Source organism: Canis lupus, chromosome 1 (assembly GCF_048164855.1).
Source record: "Canis lupus baileyi chromosome 1, mCanLup2.hap1, whole genome shotgun sequence".
Taxonomy (NCBI): domain Eukaryota; kingdom Metazoa; phylum Chordata; class Mammalia; order Carnivora; family Canidae; genus Canis; species Canis lupus.
The window spans coordinates 57,876,769-57,898,678 of NC_132838.1; the positions used below are offsets into that span (position 1 = coordinate 57,876,769).

Sequence of the window (21,910 nt, forward strand, 5' to 3'; positions counted from 1 at the left end):
AAGAAAGAAAGAAAGAAGAAAAAAAGAAAAAGAAAAAAGCGTGACAAATCTTGTAATCTGCTGCGAGCGTCTTCCTACAACTCCGCACGTCCCTTCATCGCGAACATAAGCAGTCTGTTAACAGCTTTCCCCCTAAAAAAGTACCTTGTTCACTTAGCCCTGCCCTTCGGTTCTCTGAACATCTCGACGGCCGCGATGAACCTGGGAGACGACAGGTGCATCTGGATGTTTTTTTTTCCAGGATCACCTCCTCGATTTTATCCTCCCAGGTAACAATTCGGAACGTTTCCCAGAGTACTGAACGTTCTTTTTTTTTTTTTTTTAACATTGCTTATTAAAACCGTTCCTGAAACCTACATCCCTTTCATCATTCCACGGAAATAAACCGCCTTTAGATCCACGTCCGGCCGCGCTCACCTGCCGACTGCAGCAGGGAAGCGCGGGGATCCGGAACCCCGACCTCCCGCCTTCAGGCGACTCCTCCCCCCGGGCTCACGGCCGCTGCAGGCCGACCGTTCCGGGCCCCCGACCGTTCCGGGCCAGCCGCCCCAGCAGAGCTTCCGCTCCTCCGCCGCCCGCAGCCTCCCCTGCTCGGCCTCTCGCCCTCCCCACTCCGCCCCCGCCCCCGCCCCCCGGGACACCGGGAGGCTCCGCACGCGTACGAACCACACGACCGCAGCGAGACCCGGCCTCGGCGCCGCGTCGCTCCTTCCCGCGGGGGCCGCAGGGTCGCGACCCGGAAGCCGGAAGCGACGAGGTTCGCGGAAGCGCCCCGCGTCCCGCCAGCAGCCGCCTCGTCCCGCCTCGGTACGCGCGTTCGGCTCTCAGGCTAGACCCATCGAGCGGGGGATGTGGCGCTGAGCGGCCTGCCAGGCTGCGGCCCGGAGAAGCCCCGCAACCCGCCCCCGTGGTCCGGAGCGGACGCCGCGCCGGGGGCCGTCCGCGCCTCAGCGAATCCCAGGCGGCGGCGGCGCGGCGGGGGGCGGGGGCGGGGGCGGGGGCGGGGGAGCGGGGCAGCTGCTCCGCGCTCGGCTGGCCAGGCCTCACGAGTCGAACGCGGAACTAGCGAGCAGGCGTAGGCCCGCGCGGGGCTGCTGCTCGGCAGGCCCGGCCTGGCCTTGGGCCCCGGGCCTGGCAGCCGGGGAGTCTGCGCCTGCGCGGGTCCGGCCGCTGCCCGCTCTCCCGGCGCGGCGGCGGTCCCAGCTGCAGCGCGCCGCCTGGGTGGCTGGGCGGCCCATGGGCAGCAGCGAGGGCCACGATGACAGATTACGGCGAGGAGCAGCGCAACGAGCTGGAGGCCCTGGAGTCCATCTACCCCGACTCCTTCACAGGTGACTTGCGCAGCTGCGGGCCCCGAGCGGCCCGGGGGCGGCGTGGGACGGGCCGGAGCCCTCGGCCTCCCGGGCGAGGATGGAGGATGGAGGATGGAGGACGGCGACGGCGAGGCCGCGTGGCCACCTCGCCCGCCGCTCTCTCTTCACCTTCTTCTCCCGACGTGTTCAGACCCTTAGGAGTAACTCCAGCGCTTAGTGCCCGAACCCTGGAGAGCCCGGGACGGGCTGGCGAGGCCCCTTGGAGAGCGTCAGGCCTGGAATCGGAGTCGGGTGCACGTTGGTCTCTGGGTAACTTACAGCGAACCCGAGCTTTAGGGAAAACACACGAAAACAGATGCTCTTAAGTGGGAGCAGCTTTTCCAGAGCTGCAAGAGGCGTCGGTTTTCCCCCCTTTCGTCGGGGGTAGAAGCTGCTTTTCATATGCTGGTGTTTTAAAGTTGATGGGATTCAGAGTGCTGTTGTCGAAGTCGCCCAGAATCAGTTTTTTGGGTTTTTATTTTTATTTTTTTTGGGGGGGGGGTGTCCCTGAGATCTGTCGCTTTTCTTCGTCTTTATATTCCCTGCGAATGCCCAGTGAATGATGCGGCACGCATCTCAGTCCCACTGCAGATTCACAGGTTGTTAGGGAGGGGTAGTAGGGTAGACGTCGTCTGGCCTGGACGCGTCTGGCTTCCAGCAAGGTAGTGGAGGCGCAGGGAAGGTAAGTGGCTCGCTTGGGGTCCGGCCAGCACGTTAGCGGCGGAACCGGCGGAACCGCTTGGGGCTTGGACCCCCTCTCCGGTTCCTTCACTTTGCGGACACGTGGAACGTGGGATCTAGCTCCAGCCGGGATGAGGGGGAGCAGACGATTACTTGGTAGGTTGGGCCAATGTAAAAAAAAAAAAAAAAAATCATCATTGAGAAGCTCATTAGACGGGTGTTAAAGGCAGAGGATTTTTCTGTATTAAGCCGCGCTTCAGATGGGTTTTGAAAGTGCCGCATCGTAACCACCGTAGCCCTACGGCTTTTCCCCTGTTACACTCCGTGCCTGCGAAGTGATCGAATTAAAGCCAAGATGAGGGAGTAGAACCTATAGGTTTGTGGGATTGACAGCCCCCATCCCTTCCTTTGACTGTCGTCCGTCCCTGACGGTCAGAATTCAGAATGTAAGGTATGTTCCACTCCCATCCCTCTCCCTTTTCCTTGTTCAGCTTAGTTTTCTTAGCTCCACTTTTTGACCACTGCTTGCAATGGTAGCAAATTTTGTTCTGCTTTGCCAACAGGCAGATGTCTCTCAGCTACCCCTGTATAGCTCCAGTCCTGTTCATGTTCTCTCTCACCAGCAGTACAGCTGTGCTGTGAGGATGTTAAGGGGATGAGTGAAGAGGGGTTTGAGAGTGTCATTAACTGGGTGAGTGTGTATGGAGTCTGGCTCCCTTCTCTCTCCTTGCTTATATGTCAATGTCTAAATAAAATAGAACATAGGGTCCGTTGTTGGATATATTCTTAATCGTGACGTTTGGTCATTTCTAGTACATTGGAAATGTAATTGGCACCGTGTAGGTAGAGTTTAAGAAAGCATAAGGTATACTGTTCTTTTCTATGGACGTAAAGTATCCCTCATTAAATACTGTGCGTATAAGCATTTTAAAAAGTGATACATTTTTAATCCTAAACCAGGATTCTTTCAAATTGTACTAAGCTCTGATGCAGTTCAGTATGTGAAATTCTTGTCAGGCGCAAAAGTGCTTGAGGATTCTGAGCCAGGGTAATAAAAAACAATTTATGAATCTTGGATGCATTCAAGTGTTCTGCAGTATCAGCTGAGTCCATCCGTCTCTAATTCCTGCCACCATTCCTATAAACTTTGCAATAAATGAAGTAAAATAAGATGTCTCAATTTATAGTGTTTTTGCGTGTGTTTGTTTGTTTGTTTATTTATTTATTTATTTATTTATTTTTTAAGGTACTTTGCCTTACTCATGATCGTGTTGTTTATGAACCCTCTCATGGAAAAGGCAGAGGAGTTTGGGATAAAACCCTTCCATGTTTGATCTTTTGAAATCATGAGGATTTGCAAGGTTTACTGTTTTATAGCCTTCTTTTCTGTTGATGATTTCTTACCTTCCTGTTTTCATACCAGGTTAAAGGAGAGAGCTTGCTTGTGTCAGTTTGCCAAGGAACACTAATTGGCAGTTTTCTAATTTAATTTTGAATCCCATTTAATATTAGATTTGGTAAATGCTCAATGCTGTTGATGAAGGAAGTAGATATACTTTTTTTTTTTTTTTTAAATAAAAGCTTGGTGCTTGCCAGAGAAGCCTTCTTTGTTAAGCACATCATGGCCCCCCCTTGTGGATGCTTAAGAGGCAGCATCTAGCTAGCCCATAGTTCTAGCCACATAGACCTAGTCTAACCTCAGAGTTGATTGCTTGACTATTTGCAAAGAACTTTTGGTCCAGTGTTGAATTTGTTGTGAATTTTGACAAATCATAATACAGTTTCTTCTTTTTGCCTGTTCTGTAGCTTGATTGCACACTGATCCAATCCTCCTAACAACTAGTCTTCCAAAATATAAATGGACTCTCCTGATACCACATTCTCCTTCAGTAGTGCTTCACTTGACAAGGCCCTGCTAAGGTAGTAGAATTTGGTTATTTCCATTTCTGTATCAAAATCTCTGGCTATGGGGAATTTTGTTGAAACAAATTGGTTAGCTTCAGGTTAACCAAAAGTCAAGTTCCCTTAATTCTGTTTGGTCTTACAAAGAGGGGTACGTGATTCGGTATTTGCTTGTGTCAGTACCTCTAAGTAGTATCCATGAGCATGTAATAGTTATAACTGCATCTTAGAGATGGGGCACAGGTCATCTTTCAAAAGCAGTTTTTCTAAGACAGAGAGTCCCTGAGAACTACAGGGACTTATTTTAATATGGGCTATCTGGTTCTTTGTGAAAACCCTGATGTCATTCGTGTGTCCCTTTAGTGTACCTTTCAGCTATTACCTCCATTATGTCTGTCCTTAATTCTGTCCAGTTTACCATCGTCTGCGCCCGTATCCCTCAACACTTCTCCTGCTCCTCCACTGGTTCCTTCCACTATGCCCAATAACCTTATTCTTTTTCTCAAAAATATTTTGATCCACTTACAGTGGCGGAAATCTGGTATCTTTAGTGAAGGCTAATTTTATTCTAATTCACAGTAATGCATTGGAATGGGATTATTCCTTCGTCAGAGTGCTGATGAATCATTCATCGTTTCAAGTCCAATTAAGTAACTTTCTCATCCTTGTGTTAGTTTACTCCAAGCTTTGGAATATTCTTTCTTTTTTCTTTTCTTTTTCTTTCTTTTCCTTTTCTTCTCTTTTCTTTCTTTGGATTAGGTCCAGCTGTGACAGAAAACCCCCAAAAGAAGTAGTTTCAAAAAGGTAAAAGTTTAGGGGAAATGAGTGGCTCAGTTGCATAGGTGTCTGACTCTTGATTTTGGCTCAGGTCATGGTCTCAGGATCATGGGATCCAGCCCTAAGTTGGACTCCGCACTTAACGCAGTGTCTGCTTAAAATTCTTTCTCCCTCTCCCTCTGCCCCCCCCCCACCCCTCACGCTCTCTCTCTGAATAAATTTAAAAAGGTAAAAGTTTATTGCTTTTGCACATAAAAGATAGTTGTGTAGCTTTAGTCCAAGAATTCCTCAGGTACCCAGGCTGCTGCTTAGTTCCTTGTTATTCCTTAGATGTAGTGTCTACCTCATGGTGAAGATGGTAGCATTCCTTTCCAGTCAGTAGAGTAGATAAAGGAATGGGGGAGTGAGGGGAACAGAGAAAAATCCAAAGACAGCAGTTTCTTAAGTAAATTTCCTGGGAACTGTCAAAGGACTTCCTTGTTTCCATCTCATTAGCTGGAACTTAGGTGAGACCTAACTGGAAAGGAGGCTGGGAAATGTAGTCTTCATTCTGGGTGGTTAATATGCTCAGTTAGAAGTGGTATAATAACTAGAAGAGAGGGGGAGTAGATAGTAGGGGATATTAGCAGTGTTCTCCAGTGTCCTTTTTTGTTATTGTTGTTCCTGGCTCACATTTTTTTCTCTGTAATGGCAGCTTGGTATAGTGGATATGAGCCCTATGTCTTTGGACAAGTCATAACCTCTCCAAGCTTCAGTTTCCATATGTGTTTAATGGGAAGTAAAGTAAGTGCAAATACTTTGTAACTGTTAAGTATAAGATACTCTCTACTTGAAATTTACCATCTTAGTTGCTGATTCTTCCAATATGGCTTCACAATCCCTTGTCTTCATCAATGAACAGTTTTTATTTCCATTTCCTTCAACTGTGTGGGGGCATGACCATACCTTGTAAATACCATCTTTAGAATTTTGGCCTCTGAAAGTCCTCTTTCTGTCCATAAACTTTATAGCCCCACAGTTCTTCATTCCAGTTTTTTTACTGAACATGCCTCTCCTCATGATTTCTCATGGATTAAGAGTTTATCAACTTCTTTCTCGTCTATCTTGCCTCCCTATTCTGTATGTCTCCCAAGGTCAGGCAATTCCGTGATGTTCATGCTAGCATCCCAAGTCCTCATTTACCAAATATTTATTATATGCATTGTTAGAATCTCAGTCTGTTGGGAAAAGACGTCAGATAAGTAATTTACAACATAGTGTGACAATTCTTTCATAGAGGAACATATAGGAGCACAGGAAAAAGGGAGAGTCTTGATTGTTTTGGAGAACTCTAAGGGGTGATGGGGGAAGGGGCACAGCATGTGCAGAAGCAGGACTCTGCAATAGCAAAATATATTTAAAAGGAAAGTGGCTTGGTATTCCTAAAACATAAAGTGAGTACTGGGGTCATGAAAAATGAAGCATGACAAATGAACAGGGGCAGGATTACAGAAGGCCTTGTTAGGGATTTAGATCTGATCTTGCAGGCCAGTGGTTCATTGCTCATTTTCCCCTCATAGAGCTCCACAGACCCATATAGTACACATTGTAGACAGCGCTGCCCTACCAGACCTGGATCTCAATAGTTGGGGTGCCTTCACAAATAAAATAGGCTGCTTTTGAGTATGTCTTGACCTCATGGCTACTGCTTTTCTTTTTCTCTCTGGCCCTTTTTCCTCTTTTGTTTTCCAAATTTAGGATTCTTTACAAAGCCAAGCCAGTGTTGGTCCTATTTCTCTGTTTTCTCTCTCGTGATCTCATTTAGTCTGATAGCTTTAGCTATCACTTCTGTGTGTGTGACTCCAAATTAAATTCAAGCCCAACTCTCTTTAGCTCCATTTGCCGGTTTCTGATTGCATATTGCATACTCAGTGTCTCCAACAGAAAGTTCCTTGTGTCATTTAAATGTATCATCTCTGATTTTTCTTTTGTATTTTTTGTTTTTATTAGTGGCATTAACCATCCTCTGCCTGCACATTTGGAATGTAGAATCCTCCTTGTTCCCTGCTATCCCCATGGCTCCTAACCTAGTTCAGAACCTCATTAACCTTGCTGGGATGATTTTAATAGCTATCTACGATCATCGTACCTCTAGTCTTGTTTCCCCTCTTCCAACTTCTGCTCTGTTGCTAGCCTTATCTTCCTATGTTTAGAAATACAATTCTGCCCATACTGCTGTGGCTAAAAAAACTATCATTGTCCACAACTAAACTTTTTTCAACTATTTGTCTTCACTCACATATACATCCACAAAATGGAATAATTTCTTCTTTCCTATATATTCCTTAAACATTCCCACCATTATGCCCTTGCTACTGTGTTCCTGTTCCCTACATTTCTTTTCTCCATCTTTATTTCTCAATATGCCTTAATTCATAGCCTAGCTCAAATGACTTTTCCAGCTGGAAAAAACATTTTCTTTTCACATGAAACTCAATATAGTCTATTCAGTTCTTCTAGTTACTAGCTGAATAACCTTGGGCAGATTATTTAAAAGCTTTTTTTATCTCAGTTTCCACGCTATGAAATTGGGATAATAGTATATTTAATTGGTTCTAAGACATTTCTGTGTTTTAACATCTCTGAAATATGAATTTGTCTTATAATTGATTATGTATTAAAGTTTAACTGGCAGATTCTTTTTTTCTTAGTTCATAAAGTAGGGTGTATCTCATATACTTGACAGTCTTTTAAATTTGGTGAAATATGGTAACAGGGAGGAGGGGCAAGATGGCGGAAGAGTAGGATCTCCAAATCACCTGTCTCCACCAAATTACCTAGAAAACCTTCAAATTATCCTGAAAATCTATGAATTCAGCCTGAGAATTAAATTTGGTGAAATATGGTAACAGTATAAAATTGTGGTCTTGGTGTAAGAATAAAGGATCTTTGTGTAAATGCATAGTACAACATAGGCACAAAGTAGTGCTCAGTAGACGTTAGCTGTTGTTATTAGGTATAGCAAACCTTAAAGTACAACCTCATAGAATCCTAAAAGTGGTAATAAGATGGGTTGAACCCTTATTTTTATAGTCGCTGTGTTTACATCTTATGACACATAAATGCTAAAGTTGGTCATGGAAAGAAATAGAAATAAAATGCCTCAAATATATTTTATACACATTTGTCAAAAAAAAGGTAGAGTCATATTATAAAAGCTTTATGAGAATTATCTTTCAGGGACTTTTTTTAGCGTCGGCTGGACTATCTGAGGCCTATTAAAATATGAGTCTAGTGAGTTTTATCTTCTTGACAAATACTTTGACAGTAATCATAGATATTCATCATGCTTTGAGTACTTTCAAACTTCAATTAAAATGAAGTCATATGTCTTGAAAATCTTATTGATAATGAATATTTATGAAGGCTTAAGAAGTTTTTGAGTAGTTTCCTTGGTGAGTTCTTCAGAGATGTCCTTGCCCTTTCATTTCAGAAAGAGGTTGCTGAGCTGCTGCCAACCTTGACAGGGGCCAGTGCTTCCCAGGGCTGGAGTGAGGCACAGGCTTTTCTCAGGGGCTCAGCAGCAATCACAGGTGGCCTGAATTTTTTTTGTTTACTCTTCTAATGGTTCTGGATTTAAGTTTAATTTGTTTTTGTTTTTCTACTTCCATTCTATTGTTTTAACTCTTGTCATTTTTCCAGAAATTATTGAATTTCTAGATACAGCCAGGTACTGATACAGAAGTTCTCATAGTTTTTATAGTATTCTTGTGGGGAAAGAAATATAAACATATATACTATCAGATAGGCATTAGGCTGTAAAATGGTATATAAAGCTTTCTTATTTATGTAAATGTTGATTTGCATATCCTGACTTGCTTAACAAATTGTAAGAAATTTGGTATTTGGATTCATGGCTGTTTTTGTAATTCCGTGAAAGATGGTAGAGACTCAGTAATTGGTGAAAGAATAAAGTTTGGTTCTAGGGATTATGTGGGAGAAAGAAATAGTTAGAAGACACAAACTCTAACAAATTAATATTTACTGTTTGTCATAGAGGTTCTGAATTATACCTTAGGAAATATATGTTTAAAAATTAGTGATAATACTGAATATCAACAGATAGTTTCTGATGAAACATCAAACTTTTTTTTGCCATTCTGCCATTACTTTTTAGAATGTAGTTTTCCACTTTTTAGAATGTAGTTTTCCATGTATAGATGGAAATTTTGAATTGATTTGATAAAACTCTCAAAAATGTATCTGCTATAGGTATTTTTTCCTAATTAAAGATAATCCTAGATTTAAATAGAAAATTGATGAGTGTTTTATCATTTGAATGTTCTGTTCAGTCTGTATTTTTGGAAGTGAAAATACAGACTAGGAATCAGTTTCCAGGACTGGGTAGTGATATTTTGCTAATAAGAAAAGCATTTGCCTTAGGAAGCATCTTAATAACTTAATCTCTGTGTATATTTTCTTGCAGTATTATCAGAAAATCCACCCAGTTTCACCATTACTGTGACATCTGAGGCTGGAGAAAATGATGAAAGTAAGTCCAGTAAAAAATACTTGTGGTTCTCCTAAGTTGCTCTCAGCAATGATACTCATTCTGCAGCCATTATGTTGGGGAGTGAAGATGTGGAGGTGCTAAATTAGGTGCTGTCAGGAACCTAGTATGAATGTTGCATGTCTCTAATTAGCATTTACTATGTAAACATGACTTAGAAACAGAGAGAAGGTCAATGCGATATATTCTGACACAATGACTTAATTTTAAAAAGTGAAAAAGAAACATTAACAATATAACAGTTGGAGAAAAGGTAGAAGATTATTGTCTAGAACCAGACTTTGAATGTATGCATATTTCAGTGACTATGTTTTATTCCACTTCTCCATGATTGTTTTTCCTCTCTGGGCATTTAGATTGCTTATTGGACATTTGCTGTTTCAAGTTAAGTTAGATAGGGACGCCTGGGTAGCTCAGCAGTTGAGTGTCTGCCTTCAGCTCAGGGCATGATCCTAGAATCTGGGGATCAAGTCCTACATCAGGCTCCCTGCAGGGAGCCTGCTTCTCCCTCTGCCTATGTCTCTTCCTCTCTCTCTGTGTCTCTCATGAATAAATAAAATCTTTAAAAAAATGAAAAAAGAAAAAAACAAAATAAGCCGGATAAATATCTCTCTTTATGGTTTTTCTCTCTTTCTTTAGGATGGATATTATACTGTTGTTTAAATACACACACACACACACACACACACACATATAAAACCAGATAAAAGCCACTATTATACAACTATAGAACTAATACAAATATACTGATAGAAATAAAGCAGTTATAAAACCAATAATTTAAAATTAAATAGATTAATTTAAATGTGGCAGATGGGGGAGGATCTGAAGTTCATTTCCACTATTAGTCTAGTTCAGTTAATTTTGGAATTTGATAAAAACATTACTTAAGGTGGTGCTAACCCCAAGGATTTTTTTTTTTTAAATGTTAAGCTAGTCAGTTAAAATTCTGCCACGAGCAATCAGTAATAGCAATTTTAGTGGCATCACTTGATAACCAAATCTGTTTTATACAATTGAAAATGAGATTAGCAAAAAAAAAAAAAAGAAAGAAAAGAAAATGAGATTAGCACAGAGATATTACTAAAATCTGAATTAAAAAGATATAGGACACAGTCATATGCTTATATATGTATGTATATATATAGGTTTTATACACAGAATCTCAAATACAACATGAGTATCCTTTTATACTTTGTTTGAAATGTAAATAAATGTATAGAAGATACTTTAAAATATCCTTTAAAAAAATACTTTTATGATACTTTAAATATCCCAAAATGGCAACAGTGATCTCTTCATGATTATGGGATTATTGTTGATTTTATTTTCCCCTTAATGTATTTCTAAATTTTCTATAATGAATATCTATTACATCAAATAGTAAAATCAGTAAACATATAAGAAAAATCTTATTCTAGCAGTAAAAAAAGAAAGAAAATGCCATAAGATACTATGTATCCTTACTGGCCTAACAGTCTTTTTTTTTTAATTATTTTTTATTATTTATTTAAAATTTTACTTAGTTAACATACAGTGCAGTATTGGTTTTAGGAGTAGAGTTCAGTGATTCATCACTTATATACAGCACCCAGTTCTCATCATAACAAGTGCCTTCTTTAATACCCATTACTCACCTAGCCCACCTCCCCATCCACCTTCCTCCATTAACCCTCAGTTCTTTATAGTTAAGAATTTCTTATGGCTTATTTTCTTCTCCTCCCCCCCCTTCCCATATGTTGATCTCTTTTCTTTCTTAAATTCCACATGTGAGATCATAATGGTATTTGTCTTTTCTCTGATTTATTTCACTTAGCATAATATACCCTATCTAGCTCTATCCACATCATTGTGAATGGCAAGATTCCATTTTTTTTTTTATGGCTGAGTAATATTCCATTGTTGTATATATACCACATCTTTATCCATTCATCAATCAGTGGATATTTTGGTTCTCGCCATGGTGTGGCTATTGTTGATAATGCTGCTATAAACATCGGGGTTCATGTACCCCTTCGAATCTGTATTTTTGTATCTTTTGGGTAAACAGTGAAATTGCTGGATCATAGAGTAGTTCTATTTTTTCTTTTCTTTTCTTTTCCTTTTTTTTTTTTTTTTAAGATTTATTAATTTATTTTAGAGAGAGCAAGAACAGGTGCCTGTGTGAACCGGGGGTGAGGGCAAAGGGAGAAGAGAGAGAGAATTCCAAGCAGACTCTTAGCTGAGTGCAGAGCCCAACTTGGGACTCTCTCCCATGATTCATGAGATCTTGACCTGAGCCCAAACCAAGAGTCGAATGCTTATCTATCTGAGCCACCCAGGCACCCCTATTTTTGTTTTTGAGAAACCTCTAAACTGTTCTCCAGAATGACTGCACCAATTTGCATTCCCACCAACAAGTGCAAGAGTGTCTCCTTTCTCTGCATCCTCACCAACATCTATTGTTTCTCATGTTGTTAATTTTAGCCATTCTGATAGGTGTGAGGTGGTATCTCATTGTGGTTTTGATGTGAATTTCCCTGATGATGAGTGATGTTTTGAGTGCCTTTTCATGTGTCTGTTAGCCATCTGGATATCATCTTTGGAGAAATGGCTGTTCATATGTTCTGCCCATTTCTTGACTGGAGTACTTGTTCTTTGAGTGTTGAGTTTGGTAAGTTTTTTATAGATTTTGGATATTGGCCCTTTATCTGATAAGGCATTTGCAAATATCTTCTCCCATTCCATAGGCTGCCTTTTAGGTTTTTTTTTTTTTTTCTTTTTTAAATTTTTTATTTATTTATGATAGTCACACAGAGAGAGAGAGAGGCCGAGACACAGGCAGAGGGAGAAGCAGGCTCCATGCACCGGGAGCCCGACGTGGGATTCGATCCCGGGTCTCCAGGATCACGCCCTGGGCCAAAGGCTGGCGCTAATCCACTGAGCCACCCAGGGATCCCGGCTACCTTTTAGTTTTGTTGATTGTTTCCTTCACTGGGTAGAGCTTTTTATATTGATGAAGTCCCAGTAGTTCATTTTTGGTTTTGTTTCCCTTGCCTCCAACAACATATCAAATAAGTTGCTATAGCCAAGGTCAGAGTTTGCTGCCTGTGTTCTCTAAGATTTTGATGGTTTCTTGTCTCATATTTAGATCTTTCAACTATTTTGAATTTATTTTTGTGTATGGTACAAGAAAGTGGTCCAGTTTCATTCTTCTGCATGTGGCTATTCAGTTTCCCCAGCACCATTTGTTGAAGAGACTGTATTTTATCTTTTTTCTTCCATTGGATATTCTTTCCTACTCTGTCAAAGATTAGTTGACTATATAGTTGTGAGTCCATTTCTCGGTTTTCTATTCTGTTCCATTGATACATGTGTTTTTGTGCCAGTACCATTCTGTCTTGATGACTGCATCTTTGTAATATAGCTTGAAGTCTGGATTCATGATACTTCCAGCTTTGGTTTTCTTTTTTTCAACATTCCTTTGGCTATTTGAGTTCTTTTGTGGTTCCATACAAAATTTAGGATTGTTCTTAATAATTAAAATGTGAGTTACAAAAAAAAAAAAAAATGTGAGTTACAAGAAAGTCGAAGTCTAGACAAAGGATCATTATGATTAGTAAGTTTTATTTTTTTATTTTTATTTTTGTGTGTGTAAATAATAAGTCTTAACAGAAAATGTTTGGCACTGCTGCTTAGTTACAAATTGCCTGGTGGCATTGAGAATTCACCAGGCTGGTCTGTAGAGAGATACTTTGCACTGATCTGCCTGTAAGAATCTCACTTCTTTTTTTTTTTTTTTTTTTTAATATTTCATTTATTTATTCATAGAGACAGAGAGAGGCAGAGACACAGGCAGAGGGAGAAGCAGGCATCATACAGAGAGCCTGATGTGGGACTCGATCCAGGGTCTCCAGAATCACGCCCTGGGCTGCAGGCGGCGCTAAACCGCTGTGCCACCGGAGCTGCCCAGAATCTCACTTCTATACAAGTGTCAGATGTATGCATTGATACAGGCCAAAAGAGTGAGTGAGAATGTATAGATGAATCAGGTTTGTTTTTTTGTTTTTTGTTTTTTTTTTAGATTTTTGTAGAGGTGTTTCCTTGACCCAGTTAAATTTTTATTCAGTGAAAAAAGTTGACATTGGGACAAAAATTATCATAATATGAATCAGGTTTTAAGTTTCTCTGACAACCTCTGAAACCCTATTTCAAAACTGTGTCATCTAGCAATCCTTTAGCAGTACCCTATTGGAATTGTTCAGATAGAAATGTAGATTCCAGGGCTAATGCCAGATCTTCCTCACTGGGAACTGGGTCTGGTAGAGGCCTGAAAATAAGCCCAAGGTAGTATTTTTCTGCGTATTATATTCAGTGCCTTTTGTTCATCTTAAGGAGGTTTTTAAAAAGAGTGGCTTTTATCCATGCTCTTTCTCAGACATGCAATATGATATGGTAAATTACTGATAAGTAAGACATGTATTTCATGCGTTCAACGAGATTTTTGGTATTCCCATGATTTGTTTTCACTTCATCTTTGTGGTAGGTGTTATTTATCTTTAGTGGTTGTCTAAGTGGTTATCTCATAGTAACCTTGTTTTTCTTTGCAGGAATATCTGTTGTGTTACTTTTCATTGACACATTGTAAATTAATCACTGATCCAACAAAGATGTTGACCTCTTGATACTTTACATTTAAAGATAATTTGTATCAAATTCGTATCTTCTGTCTTTAGCTGTCCAGACTACCCTCAAGTTTACATACAGTGAAAAATACCCAGATGAAGCCCCTCTTTATGAAATATTCTCCCAGGAAAATCTAGAAGATAATGATGTTTCAGATATTTTAAAACTATTAGCGTTACAGGTAAGGAAATAACAAGTCTTTTAATGGCATTTTTTATTGGCCTTAAGTATACATTAATTTCAAGAGTCAGAAAATGCTAGTAAATATGTATAACCAGTACATTGAACAGGGAGAATTCATGTTAGCTCTCTCTTTAAACATATACATACAGATATAGATATTCACAAAGCATCTTTATTTTTGTTTCCCACTGTACATTTAAAATTTGAGTAAGAGAAGTTGTCTGTATATCCCTGTTCGAAACTCAATCAGCCTCATGACTTTTAGTTAATCAGATGTCTGATAGGTACTTTAAATTTAAATACAGTTTTTATCTGCTTCTCAGAATGTCCAGCCCCGTATGCAGTTAAAAATTCTGACTTTTAAAAAAATTAAAACTTCCAACCCCTCTGACCTGTTGTAGTCTAGATTGCCTGCAGTCTGGGGAGAGGACTGATACTTGTTTTGTTTCTTATTATTTTTCCTTCTCCTCAAGCTTACAACCAGGATTTATGATCCCTCTGAGAGCAGGGGTTGAATGGAAGAAAAAAATAGGTATTGGAAAGTTCTTGGCTAGTAGAAGAGCAAACTAAGGGTCATGGAAGTGACAGGGAGAGAAGAGGGCAATATTTTCTTCCAGAACTTCTAGTCATACTAAATTTCTTGAGCTTAGAATTTGAAGTTAGTGATATTATGTGATGGAACTAAACGAATTAATTCCTAAAGGATCTTCTGAACTATTTTGAAAATATGGTCTTGCTCCTGGTTTGGGAAGCTGTTGAGGAGTTTTAAGCAAGATACTGACTGGATTAGTTATGTTTGTGTGCTAAGTGGCCAGAGAAGTTGATTTTGGGGGTGACAAGACCACAGATTTTAAGAAAGCCAGTTAGGGATTTCTTTTAATATTTGAAGTTGAAGATTATTGAGTCCTGGGTTAGGATAATAACAATGTTGACAGAACAGTAGGCAGATTGAAATGACATTTAAGAATAGATTAGAGGCAGTGATAGAGCTTATGATGGGATGTGAGTGATCATGCTGGGTGGTTAGTGGTTTGGATCTCTGAGTTGGGGAACATAGAAATAGGTTTTGTAGAGAACATGATGGTTTCAGTGTTGACATGCCTGTGAGACATTGTATTGCTGTCCACTGGGCAGTTTTATTATGTGTTCGGCACTCAGGAGAGAAGTTTGTGTAGTCAGATTTAGGATGGTTAGCATGGAGACACCACAGAGAAGCCCCAAGAAGAGAATCACAGGAGCCAGCTGGAAGTCTTGTATTCGGAGAGGGCCTAGGAGCTGAAATACCTGCTCAACTTCCGCTGAGGCCAGCTCTGTCAAAAGAGTGGTTGGAAATCTCTTCTCTTTCTAGAGTGAAGATTCTGGCTTGTATATTTGGGTATTTTTTTGTTTTTTTTGGTCTATTTTCTTCAAACTGTATTTTGTTTCTATGGATAAGCAAGATATCTTGTTTTACTTTATTCTGCTTTCAAGTAACCAACTTCCAAAATAGCTTCTGACTTACAGTTGACCCTTGAACAACACAGAGGTTGAGGGAACCTGACCTTCCACATAGTCGAAAATCTGTGTGTAACTTTTGACTCCCCAAAAACTACTGCTAACTGGCAGGAAGCTTTACCCATAACATAAACCATTGATAAACACATGTTTTATATGGTATATGTCCTATATACTGTATTCTTAAAGTATGCTAGAGAAGATGTTATTAAAAAGTCATAAGGAAGAGAAAATACATTTACAGTACTATACTGTATTTATTGAAAAAAAAATAGATATAAGTGGACCTGTGCAGTGCTACATCCAACCTACATTGTTCAAGGATCAACTGTATATATCCTTTCATGAGTTGGAGAGCTTTATTATATTTGATTTTAAGCCATTTCAAATTGAAGAAAAAAAGGTAGGTAAAGATAAATCACAAAAATACCTACATTCTTTATTATTCTATATTAGGAAATCACTTTGGTCTCAAGATTCAGTTCATTGTCACAGCTCTTAAAATATCCCAAAAGATCTAAATCATGAAAATATGGTGGAGAACTTATGTTATTAGCTGCTGTAGGAAAAGGTTTTCTGAATTCTGATTATTAAACAGAATTTAGTAAGACAGATACCTGTTTTAGGTTGGATGTAGCAAATCACATGTCTTTTAAAATTTATTATATAGTTATTCATATATATGTGCTTAATTCTTTTTTTCCCACTTTTTAAAAGATTTTATTTATTTGAGAGATAGAGTGAGTGAGCGAGCACAAGCAGGGGGGAGAGGGAGAGGGAGAATCAGACTCCTGACTGAGCAAGGAGCCTGACATGGGGCTCAGCCCCAAGACCCTGGGATCATGACCTAAGCCCGAGGCAGACACTTAATGGTCTGAATCACCCGCATCCCCGTATGTGCTCAATTCTTAAATGATCATTTATCTAGATGTCTGAATTTATGGTGTAACTGAATTAGTAATTAGTAATCATATTATAAATGTATGGCATTTAGCAATTATGATGAAACAGTTTCATTGATTTTTTTTTTTTTAGTTTTCCTCAGAAGTATGTTTCTCACTACAACCTTTCTTTTGGTTACATAGGCAGAAGAAAACCTTGGTATGGTAATGATCTTTACTTTAGTGACAGCTGTGCAAGAAAAATTAAATGAAATAGTAGATCAAATAAAAACTAGAAGAGAAGAAGAAAAGAAACAAAAAGAGAAAGAGGCAGAAGAAGCTGAAAAGGTATATTATAAAGTTAAGTTTTTTCCTTATTCTTTATATCTGTTTTGTGGTTTTTGTTTTGGGGTTCGTTTGTTTTTTTGTTTGTTTGTTTTCAGTTTTTTGGTGGGTTTTTTTGGTTTTGGTAATTTTTCGGCAATCGCAAAATAAACAAAAGTAAATTTTATTTAAGATTTGTTAAATAAAATGTGAGAAGTCCCTTACTGCACTGGTCACATAGCATGGATAATTATCAATAAAGACTAGTAAAGGTTAATAGAGCTCATGCAGGTAAGATCAAGAAATATGCATTATTTCTTTATAAATGATAATTTTATTATAAATTATAAGTGTCTCATTTATGTGATCACATGTCCTTTTTATTTTCTAAGCAATTATTTCATGGCACTCCTGTCACAATTGAGAATTTCTTAAGTTGGAAGGCCAAATTTGATGCAGAACTCTTGGAAATTAAAAAGAAACGAATGAAAGAAGAAGAACAAGCAGGAAAAAATAAATTAAGTGGTATGACTCATATCTCCGCCCCCCCCCCCCCCCCAAGCCAGGCTGTTCTATATTCTTACATTGCAAGAGGATCTCATTTGGACAGATTTCTATAGAAAAATAATGTACTTCGGTATCTAGGACAAAAAGAGAAAGCATTCTGTCTACATGATGATATTACTTCATACATAATTTTTTTTTTAAGATTTTATTTATTTATTTATTCATGAGAGAGAGCGAGAGAGAGGCAGAGACACAGGCAGAGGGAGAAGCAGGCTCCATGCAGGGAGCCCAACGTGGGACTCGATCTCAGGTCTCCAGGATCACACCCCAGGCTGAAGGCGGCGCTAAACCACTGGGCCATCAGGGCTGCCCTTCATTCATAATTATAATTAATTTTATGGCTTATCTCTGATCTAAATATTGCAGTGGAAAAATCTTGAGATATAGCTACTATGGCATTCAGAATCACAAGTGTAGGAAGTGGTAGAGTCAAATGCATTTGTTTTTCTAGGACTCTAAAGGCAGACTGGGTTTTCACTTGTTCATTTCAATGCAGATACCTATCTCGTGCCTCTTAGCTACTTACTGAATTGATAAATTTATTGAAATTCACAGAAAAATAGGTTTTCAGACTTCTTTTCTTGAATTATACTTTTTAAAGGATTGTAGGGACAATGGAGGAAAACTGGAAAGGCGGGAAACTGGAACATATAGAAAAAATATGTTTGAATTAAACATTTATTTCTTTTAGGGAAACAGCTATTTGAAACAGATCATAATCTTGACACATCTGATATCCAGTTTTTGGAAGATGGTAAGATAATACTAAGATTCCACATGTATATAATGCACTGTTTTTAATATTAAACTGTGAAAATCAGAGTGTAATGTAAAATTTTCCTTCCAAGGCTATAAACAAATACATTTTGAAGAATAAATTGTAATTTTTGATCATTTTAAACACTAAACTATAGCAATGTATTTTTTAAAATTTTCTGATAATTTAAGCCACATCAAAGATGGCAGTAAACAGTTATGGTCACATTACTCTCTAGGAACTAGCAAACCAGGCCAATGTAACTTGACCTAGTTTACTCAAATTTCTAGTATCAGAAGTCATGGAACTTTATAGAGACCTCAAATCTGGAACTCTTCATGCACTCTACCCAGAAATCTATGTTTCATACTAAGAAACATACTATGTTTCTTACTATCTGAAGCATCTAGTTCCTTATGCTTTCCTTTTCCTTTTTATCCTAAACTTTATCCTCTTTCAATCTTCTGTCCATCCATTATTCGTCCATCCGTAGATATTTATTGCACCCCACTATAAGCCAAGCGTTGTCCTGGCTGCTGCTGATACAGCAGCAGAGAACGGTGTAGACAGTCCCTGCCCTCATGGAGCTTATGGCCTATGTGTGTTCCTTTAACTGGGCTCCATACTCAGTCACACTTCTGATAGCACCCTAGAGTTCTGCACTTCATTAGCTTTCTTCGAGCTTATCTTGCCAGTTGGTGATCCTGAAGCATCTAGCCTTTCAGCCTTGTTCCTGGACTGTCTCCTGGAAAAGGTTAAAACAGTGTTGTTATGGCCTCAGTGCTAAATTAAATTGCTTCTTAACTTGAGCTGCGCCCTTATTGACACTCAGCATTTTGTTTTATTAATCTCATACCACATTCTTGCTCCAAGATATTTATTAGTCTCAAACAAACAACCACAAACAAACAAACCCAGCAAGGCTGTCCTCATGTATCCTCCTCTCACTTTATAGCTCGTTTTTCTCCTATTTTATTGAGAAATTCTCAACCAGAAAGCTGTATCTTATTCTCTCTTGCACTTTAGAAGTTTTCCTGTCTTCACTCATCCTTGACTCCTTACCCTATCTAATGGATCAAATATCTCTTCATATCCAGTAACTCACCAAAAATTCTCCATTGATTCTGCTTCAGAAGTGTCTTTTCCAGACATTTTCAACTCTTTCCTCTTAACCGGAAGATTTTAACATTTTCCCTGGGTGTTTGTGGTGGCTTCTTATATTGTCTCCCTGCTTCAGTCTCTTCCTCTTTCTAGTGCCTTTAGTCACTGCCCCAGAGGTGGCATTTCTAAAATTCATGTTTAATCATGATATTTCTCAAAATCTTTTGATGGCTCTCTACTGGTTAGAGGAAAAAGTTGACCTACGCAGTCCTTCAATTTCGCCTTCATCTATGATATATCCATATAGTTTTCCTAAAGAATCTTGTGTTCCAATTAGAAATATTCAAAGTCTTATTTAAAAACAAAAACAAAACCCAAAGTCTTATTTTTTCTTTCTTTCTTTCTTTTTTTTAAGATTTTATTTATTTATTCATGACAGACACAGAGAGAGAGAGGCAGAGACATAGGCAGAGTGAGAAGCAGGCTCCATGCAGGGAACCTGACATGGGTCTCGATCCCGGGTCTCCAGGATCACGCCCTGGGCTGAAGGTGGCGCTAAACCGCTGAGCCACCCGGGCTGCCCTTATTTTTTCTTTCTGACTTTTGCTATGATTGCTTAATCCTGACACCTTTTCTTCTTGGTGGATTAAAATTTATCATAAAGGTATTTTAGATGTCATCTGTTTTGGGAAGTCTTTCCTGGCTCTTCCAGAATCAGCGAGTTATTCTTTAGCCTGGACTTAGGAAAGTTTAATTTTATTACTTAACTGCTTTTAGGGATAAAGCAAGACTCATTCTCGTTGAATTGAATATCAGTGGGCTAACGTCTGACAGGAAAGGAAGATGAACAATTTCTGGTGATTTAAGAGTACTATAATATCCTGCCTTTATGTACTTTAGATGCACTGAAGAGTAAAGATGTTTAATGCAAGGCTGAGGTGTTGCTTCCTAAAGGGCTCAGATATTTAGAATTTGAGAAGGGCATACCATTGGTCATAAGGGGAACTATCTGAGAGTAAAGATCAAGTTATATCTATGAATTAAATAACAAGTGTGGTTGAGTTCTAGTGACGTACATATCTACCACTACTAGAAGTGATAAAACTCCTGGCTCAGGCCCCATGGTCAGTGATAATCAACTTTGCGTAACCAGGGCAAACCATTGTCTTCAACTTATAACATGCCACATAATAAATAATGCATTCTAGGAAAGCTTTTTTTATAACTGGATTTTTTTTAAAACTGGAAGCCTGAAGTGTCTCTTAAAATGTATGTCTTATGTCTTTGCTGACTAATACAGATCATTGTTATTATGATTTGCGGTAGTAGTTTAGGATTTCCTCACTGGCACCTCACTTGTACATTTAGAAGTTTGTATTTGGTGTTACCAGTGAGTTCTATCTTTTATTCCTAAATATTAGACTGAAGGCGAAATCTTTTGTCTTTCACAGCTGGAAACAATGTGGAGGTAGATGAATCCCTATTCCAGGAAATGGATGACTTGGAGCTAGAGGATGATGAGGATGATCCAGACTATAATCCTGCTGACCCAGAGAGTGATCTGACTGACTAATGGACTATCCCCATCTACAGAGAGGTGTGACTGCCACAGCATCTGTGGCTGTGTGGAGGTGTTGATTTTCCTTTCTTTTTTTCTAAGAAAAAATAATTTTCAGGAGAATATTCTTCTGATAGCTTTCATCATTGAACTTAATAAACTGACCTTAAAGTTTCAAATATAAAATGTTCAGTTCCTCTTATTGGTAGGAATAAGGTCTATTTGAGGATAGAATGCAGCTATGCGCAGGTGTGGATTCATATATAAGGAATTGTAATAACTTGGGATTTCTGTGCTGAGGACAGTGGTGGTTTATGCCTCTGAGTACCATCATTAATATAAAATATTAGAAGACAGAAGTGAAGAGAACATTAAACCTGCGGAATTCTAGCCTTTGGGCATGATAAATTTAAACCTTTACAAAACCAGAAAGCTAAATTATATTCAGGATTAAAGTGGACTTTAGTCTTATGTTAGTATTTGAATCAGCATCCTTTATGGAGTTATTAAAAGGTATGCATTCCTAGGCCCTCCTCAATTTAGGTTATTAAACACTGACCTTAATCTGAATTTTAAAACAGTGAGATCTCATGCCAGTGACACAGATTATTCCATTACTTACTCCTTGGTAAGAATCCCTGTTCTGTAGTTGTGAAATATATATATTGTGTTGTTCCAGTACTTTTCTAGTTTAAACAGTCTGAAAAGATCTGAATTCTTGAGGTTATACACTGTCTGCAAGAGAACACACATCTACATTAATACACGTATGAGACCTTCTTGTAATAATTTGGAATGGTTGACATGAGGATTTCAGGTAGGAAAGCCAGGCTTCATGCAAGTTATCCAGTCACTGTAGTTTTGGAGAATTGAATCTTAATCCTAACAGGAAATTACTGTGCTATTGCAAATCACTGCCTTCTTTCAAAAATGCCTATACTACATATCCACAAGCACAAGCAGTACCACGTGTTTATTTTTGGAGTTAGACCTATTGCTAAAATCAGATTATTTAAGACAAAACTATCACTGAAGAGTATAATTCTTTTTCACTGGCTTTGGTTCCAACCAGTAAAAGGGAACAGCAGTAGTGTTCAGCATTTCTCTGCAGAGACAAGT

The 21,910-nt window shown here is 39.1% G+C and overlaps 2 protein-coding genes across 14 annotated transcripts in view; one reads left to right on the forward strand and one right to left on the reverse strand.

The window, feature by feature from the left end:
• TRAPPC3L (trafficking protein particle complex subunit 3L) overlaps positions 1-972 on the reverse strand; it is a 65,119-nt gene extending 64,147 nt beyond the window's left edge. The window contains exons 1-2 of one of the 5 annotated variants that reach the window (XM_072831558.1): positions 667-972; positions 145-201 (exon numbers count right to left, since the gene is read on the reverse strand). The gene's annotated coding sequence lies outside the window, so the exon portion shown is untranslated. Of the gene's footprint in view, positions 1-144; positions 601-666 lie in introns of those variants that run through there. The other 4 variants (XM_072831559.1, XM_072831556.1, XM_072831562.1 and 1 more) reach the window with 4 other exon arrangements.
• On the forward strand, positions 519-20,977 carry RWDD1 (RWD domain containing 1). Of its 9 annotated transcripts, XM_072831534.1 has the most exons (10): positions 1,159-1,331; positions 2,597-2,724; positions 3,840-3,953; positions 8,185-8,284; positions 9,178-9,243; positions 13,977-14,107; positions 16,689-16,832; positions 17,201-17,333; positions 18,067-18,129; positions 20,685-20,977. In XM_072831534.1, the coding sequence occupies exons 7-10, from the start codon at positions 16,707-16,709 to the stop codon at positions 20,804-20,806; spliced, it is 444 nt and encodes a 147-aa protein (XP_072687635.1). In that variant the 5' UTR covers positions 1,159-1,331; positions 2,597-2,724; positions 3,840-3,953; positions 8,185-8,284; positions 9,178-9,243; positions 13,977-14,107; positions 16,689-16,706; the 3' UTR covers positions 20,807-20,977. The 9 variants fall into 9 exon arrangements, with proteins under 9 accessions (XP_072687656.1, XP_072687630.1, XP_072687646.1 ...); XM_072831554.1 differs by lacking the exon at positions 2,597-2,724 and having other exon boundaries at positions 1,156-1,331; XM_072831537.1 differs by lacking the exon at positions 8,185-8,284 and having other exon boundaries at positions 1,162-1,331.
• The last annotated feature ends 933 nt before the right edge of the window (positions 20,978-21,910 follow it).

Coding starts and splice junctions, on each gene's coding strand:
- RWDD1 (XM_072831525.1), top strand. CDS start 2,689: ATGAGTGAAGAGGGGTTTGAGAGTGTCATTAACTGG. Junction 9,244..13,976: donor GGCTGGAGAAAATGATGAAA/GTAAGTCCAGTA, acceptor TTCTGTCTTTAG/CTGTCCAGACTACCCTCAAG. Junction 17,334..18,066: donor AGGAAAAAATAAATTAAGTG/GTATGACTCATA, acceptor TATTTCTTTTAG/GGAAACAGCTATTTGAAACA.